Source organism: Cariama cristata, unplaced genomic scaffold (genome assembly GCF_000690535.1).
Source record: "Cariama cristata isolate BGI_N322 unplaced genomic scaffold, ASM69053v1 scaffold16381, whole genome shotgun sequence".
Lineage (NCBI taxonomy): Eukaryota > Metazoa > Chordata > Aves > Cariamiformes > Cariamidae > Cariama > Cariama cristata.
In genome coordinates this window covers 40,303-45,792 of record NW_009600009.1, presented here as the reverse complement: position 1 = coordinate 45,792, position 5,490 = coordinate 40,303, and the positions used below count along the sequence as shown (strand labels likewise).

The 5,490-nt window shown below is 51.3% G+C and overlaps 1 protein-coding gene across 1 annotated transcript in view; it reads left to right on the top strand.

Moving 5' to 3' along the window:
• Positions 1-2,844: 2,844 nt before the first annotated feature.
• CNTN2 (contactin 2 (axonal)) overlaps positions 2,845-5,490 on the top strand; it is a 16,896-nt gene continuing 14,250 nt past the window's right edge. The window contains exon 1 of the mRNA XM_009709889.1: positions 2,845-2,899. Within this exon, the coding sequence (XP_009708191.1) occupies positions 2,845-2,899 (55 nt within the window). The remainder of the gene's footprint in view (positions 2,900-5,490) is intronic.

The window sequence follows — 5,490 nt, the reverse complement described above, 5'->3', positions numbered from 1 at the left end:
AAGTGAGAAGAGGAAATGATGTGAACATCAGGGATCAGAGCAGGTGGGGAGGTCGGGGTGGAAAGAGGGAAACTGCAGAGCTGGAGCCAGCAGCAGAACCGGGGCTCAAAGCTGTAGTTTACATCATAAATAATGAATCAACAACTAATTATATAATTCAAATCAGCTTAATTTTTACAAGATACTAGCTTTGCTTGGCTGCAGGGAAGGAAGCCAAAGGGGGACGGTGGTAGAAGCAGTATTCCCACAGAAAGGCATCGCAGCTCACCCTCCTCTCCCTCCTGCCCAGATCTCGGCTCAGCCCTTGGGACCACTGCTTGTTTAGGTGAAAGCACCCAGGAGAGGCAGGATGCCGTTTGCTCTCGCTCAACTGCAGCATCTCCGTTTCATACAGCAGAAAGAGCAAAGTGCTGATAAAACCAGACAGGTGGCAGAGGGGCAGGAGCAGCCCGGAGGAGCCTCCAGCCCCCCAGGAGCGAGGACGGCCAACACCGCACTCCCTGACCTCCTCACGCTGCCTGCTCCTTGTTAAAAATAACAAAATCCAACTTTTCCACACTCTTCCCTATTTGTTTTAAAAGTGAGAAGAAAAATGAATAGAAGAGAGCAAAGCTGCAGCCAGGCAGCACCTTGGTGGGCAGCTCCCGGGGCGCAGGCAGAGGACTCAGCCTCAGAAAACTGGGCTGGCAGAGACGGAGCAAGACTCTCTTGCTTGAATTTGCTGCCGCTGGGTGCAGGAACAGCTTTGATGCTGGCTGCCTTTCACGAACCCTGGGTATTGGAACACGCTGGTGGAGAAACCAAACTGCAGAGACTTGGAAAAGTCAACTTATTAATTAGTGCAGCGCTGGCATTGCCTGCAAACCCACATCGCAGCGCTGCCTGCAAAACAGATCGAGCTAAAAGCTGGTCCTTGTCCCAAAGTGCTTACGACGTGAGCACAAGACACATGAGAGAGAAGCAGGCAGAGGGTGAAGGCAGGGGAACAATGAGGCAGTGTTAGCTGAAAGGCCGTGGGTTCAGGACACCATTTGGGCCATGATTCTCGTTGACATCAAGTGATTTCATGTGACTGACTCACTTCAGAGCCGCTGGAACAAACTGCGTGGAGCAGCTTCCATGTAAATGCATCTCAGGCCCTTCTCCACTTTGTCCCCAAATCGCCGGTCTGTAACAGCTCGGCCCTCTCCCACCGGGCGCTGCCGTTTCTTTATGGCAGGGGTCCCTCCTTCCCCGGCCACGCGGTACAATTAAGCACCAGCCTTATTTAGGGGCCCGTCACATAGAAAATATTTAACGAGGGCATGAGCTAGCTAAGGGCAGGCAGGCTGGGCTCCGCTCTCAGCACTGGACCGGCAGGCTGGGATCCAGCCCTCCGACCCAAGCAAGATAAAAGTCGAGGAGGATTTGGGATGGGGGTCTCCTCCCTTTCAAGTGCTGGTAGCAAAATCTTCTCTTTTGGGTAAGCACACAAAGAGGCCAGGTGGCTTTTCCACCCAGCCAGGGTTCTGGGCGGCAGGAGGTGAAGCAAACGCTGGACCATCACTGTTTGCTCAGGTGCGTTTCAAGGGCTGCTATTCATGAGCAGGGCACTGGATTTTTCAAAGCAGCAATGCACAACGGGCTGCATCCCGTGGGACCATCAGCTAATGCCTGCTCGGAGGAGCTTAGGAGCGGCACTGCCTGCTCAGGCAGACAGATGGGCAGGGAGAGGAGTGGAAGCAGGACCAGCTGGAGCAGAGGGATAAGCAGCACTCGCAGCCCACGAGCAGGCCGGCTCTTGGCAGTGCCTTCAGCAGCGGCTCGCTGGGGTGTGTGTTTGGGAGGGCACCGGGGAACACAAGGCTCCGCCGGGCTGTGGGGCTCCTCGATGCATTATTTCGAAAGCATTTGTTAACAAAGAGGGGAAAAAAAACCCAGCCCAACAACCCTGCTGGAGTTACATGGCAAGAGGTGGCTGCGCTGAAGCTGGTCCCACGGTGGCTTTAGCCAGGAGAGCGCAGGGACCAGGGTGTGCACAAACAGCTCGGTGTTTTGTTGGGGTTCTTTTCTTTTTGAGAGATCTTGGAATACAGCAGTCTGCAGAGGGGACTGGAAATCACTGCTCCACCTACTCATGTGTCTCACGGCATCAGGAAATGCCTTGGCGCTCCGTTTTCTCTTGATTAAGTATTCAAACGCATTAAACTTAGAAGAAAAGCAGGAAACAACCCAGCCCTGGGCAGCCACTTTGTACCACTCACTTTCCACGCCACCCTGCAAGCCTGAGCTCACTGCACGGATGCTCTGCGAGCCGGGGTGCAGTGCACGGTGACGAGCTGGGTCCCCCAAACCTCTCCACCACAAGAGACTCGGGGCTGGTACGGCAGCACGACACCCAAAAGCAGCCTCTCCCTGCCCGAAGAGTTTCAATTAAAGATGCCTTTTTCACAAAATAAAACAAACAAATTATTTCCTCCTCTTCCACCCCTCCCCAATATCTTGTGTGCTTTGTGTTTTTTAACAAAAAATGCCAGGAAGGAAGCATTACTTTTGGAGGAGGAAGGAAGAACAGCAGATAGGGAGAAGCAGCAACACTTTCCCAACCAGATCTGTCATATCAGAAAGAAAAAGAGCTCCTCCAAACCCCTGTGTGTTCCTCACAGGGCAGCTGGATGTTTGCCCCGAGTGACTCTCACCCCGGGCCCGTGGCCAGCGGGGATGCGCAGCTGGATGCCGGCCCCTCGAGCAGAGCCACAGCAAAGCTGCAGATAACCCCCCTCTCTCTGTCTCTCGCAGGGCTGCCATCCCCGCTCACCCGTAGAGGCTCAGCCGCGGAGGCCATAACCCAGCCGGAGGTGCAGGATGGGAGGCACCCCTGGATTTGTCCGTACATCCCTCGCTGTCATCACCTTTCTGGGTAAGTGCAGCCCCTCGCCTCTCCAGCCTGGAGGTTTCCGTGGGAGAGCCCAGAGGGGCTCTCGGAGGTGCCAAGTGGGACATCGCCCGGGATGCACCTCTCCGTGCTCCGCCGCTGCGGCGATGCTGAAGCCCGATTCTCCCGGGTGATTTATGCAGCCAGGGGATGTGTCTGTGCTATGCCCAACTGCCCTTTGCACCGCTCCAGAAAGAGACAGGAACGGTTGACACACGACTCTCCCCATTTCTAAACTCATTTTTAGGTGAATTGCAGGAGATGCAGATCCTCAGGCAAAGCCTTGGCAGGACCCGTGCCCCACTGCAGCCCACGCTGCCCGGGCTTGTCCTGGCCTCGGCGCAAGGAGGAATTGCCTCCTGCCAGCAGGACCCGCTCGTGGCGAAGCCACTTTGCCTCCCAGTTTTTTTAGGGATGTGGTTTCGGCCATACCCTGACTGCAAAGATTCCCCCGTTCATTGGGGACCCGTTTCTGGATCTCAGGGAGTCTCAGGCTGCACTCTGAAGGTCCCTTTTCAGCAGGGAGAAATTTCATTTCAGACAACTGAGAATTAGATAATGTCTTCAAGCTAATTCATCATCCCAGGCAGAGACTGCTCGCCTGTCCTTATAAATATCTAATTACCTTTTAATGTTCTGTGGATCCCCGAGGAGGCAGAGGGAGGGGTGGCTGCCCTAGATCGGGAGGCAATTAGCCCGTTTGGAAATTGGTCTGACCCAAATCTGGTAGAGGCAGCAAGATGGAGCTGGGCTCTCCCGTTAACCAGCTGAGTTGGTGCAACTCGCTCCCCGACCAAGCTGAGCCCACAAAAAATGACTTACTGTAAAGCCTGGGAGGGTTATTTTCTCTTGACCTTTGGCTGATGATGCAATGGATCTCAGGAGCCAGCTGGGACAGAGAGAAATCATCGCTGGGAACACAAGCGAGGGACCAGGGACAAAATAATGCCAGCTATAGATGAGGCTCAAGGAAACACTCCAAAGTGGATGAAGACCCAAAGCCTCCAGGTCTGGGCTGTTGGCTCCAGCTCTGGGAAGCTGGGTTGGCAACGTCACCCCTCCCTCGGCCGTATCACCGAAAGGATGAATTCCCAGCAATACGTAAAGGTTTAAAGCTTATGAAGTGCACAGAGATGACTCTCTAATGAAAAAGGCTGTCAGGAAAGTAAAAATCTCTCTGGCCTTTCTTCATTCAGTAAGAGTCATGGAAAATCTTGAAATCTGAAGCTAGCCAAAGCACTGTCTCTTTGTTCCTCAGAAAGCTTCTCGTTAAAAATAACGCTCTGTTCCTCAGAGACCTGCTCTTTAAAAATAACAACTTTGATTTTGTGCACATGTGTGTGTTCAGATTTCCTATAAAACCAATTAATTGCCCAGCTCCCTCATGTGCCAAGGCTTCAGGCTGTGGTCAGTGCTGCGGAGCTACGGCTATGCCGTCTGTGCTCAATAAAAGGATTGCTGCTGATGTCCTCATAAACTGGAATACATCTTGGAAAATGTTCAACTGAGACATTTATAATTTCCCAGTCTCCAAAGCTAGTGCAGGGCTCAGCACAAAGGGAAAGCGTTCCGCCTCCTGGACACCTGGGCTTTCCAGGTCTGACTTTCAGCATGTTCCAAATACTAACAATAATAATGCAAAACCACCCTGCCAGAAATAGGCCAGCCCCACTGCCCAAGAGAGGCACTGGCAGTCACCTCCCTGCTCACTGCAGTGGCGAAGGAGATAAGGTTTGAGATCTGTCTATTCCAGCAAGAGCTGGTAGAAAGTTTGGGATTTTTTTTATACGTACAGAGGCTGCTATGTCCTGGGTGGTGTATTTCATGATACAGTATTTTTTCTCTCCCAAACAGCAGCACAAGTCACTCTTGGAGCGCTATGTGAAATTTTCAAGCGTTTCTGCAGCTGTTTTTCCAAATATTAATTTTCAGATGTTCCACTTTCACCTATTCCTATTTATTTTGGTGTTAATATTTATTTTTCCTAATAATGAATGTTGTTCTAGAGAGGCGTAGTAGCATTATTTACCATCATTTCTCCTCTCCTAGCTGAATTTTAACACAGAAAGAATGGCTGCATAAGGCATGCCCAATTCTGAGCAGCTCACTCTGCTTCTTGCAAATTGAAGACTACAAGACCTTTATTTTGTGTTTGTCTCCTCCCCGCTATCCAAATGACAGAGCCCTGTCTTGGCAACATTAAAAATAAGAGTTCTGGGGTGACCGAAGCAGTCGATCAGTCTCAGAGGTACTGAGATTTACCACTCTGCTTTGCTCTCAGTCTTTAGTTCTAACCATATCCCGATCTTGTAACTGTTTAATTACAACTTTAATCTAACCATTGTTTTGCTTAATGAGTGAGATCCAGGCATTTCACCCCAACACCAACCAGACACCTTGGAACTGTAGATAAAAACTCATCCGAACTTCTGGCATTGATTACATTTGAGAAAATCAATGCCTGACAGTGGCAGTCTATAACCTTGGCAGAGAAAAAGGGACAGCAGCGGACAGCAACGGGGCGCAGACTCTAGGCGGAATCAGAAGGGATGATTAGCATAATTTGGCTGGACTGG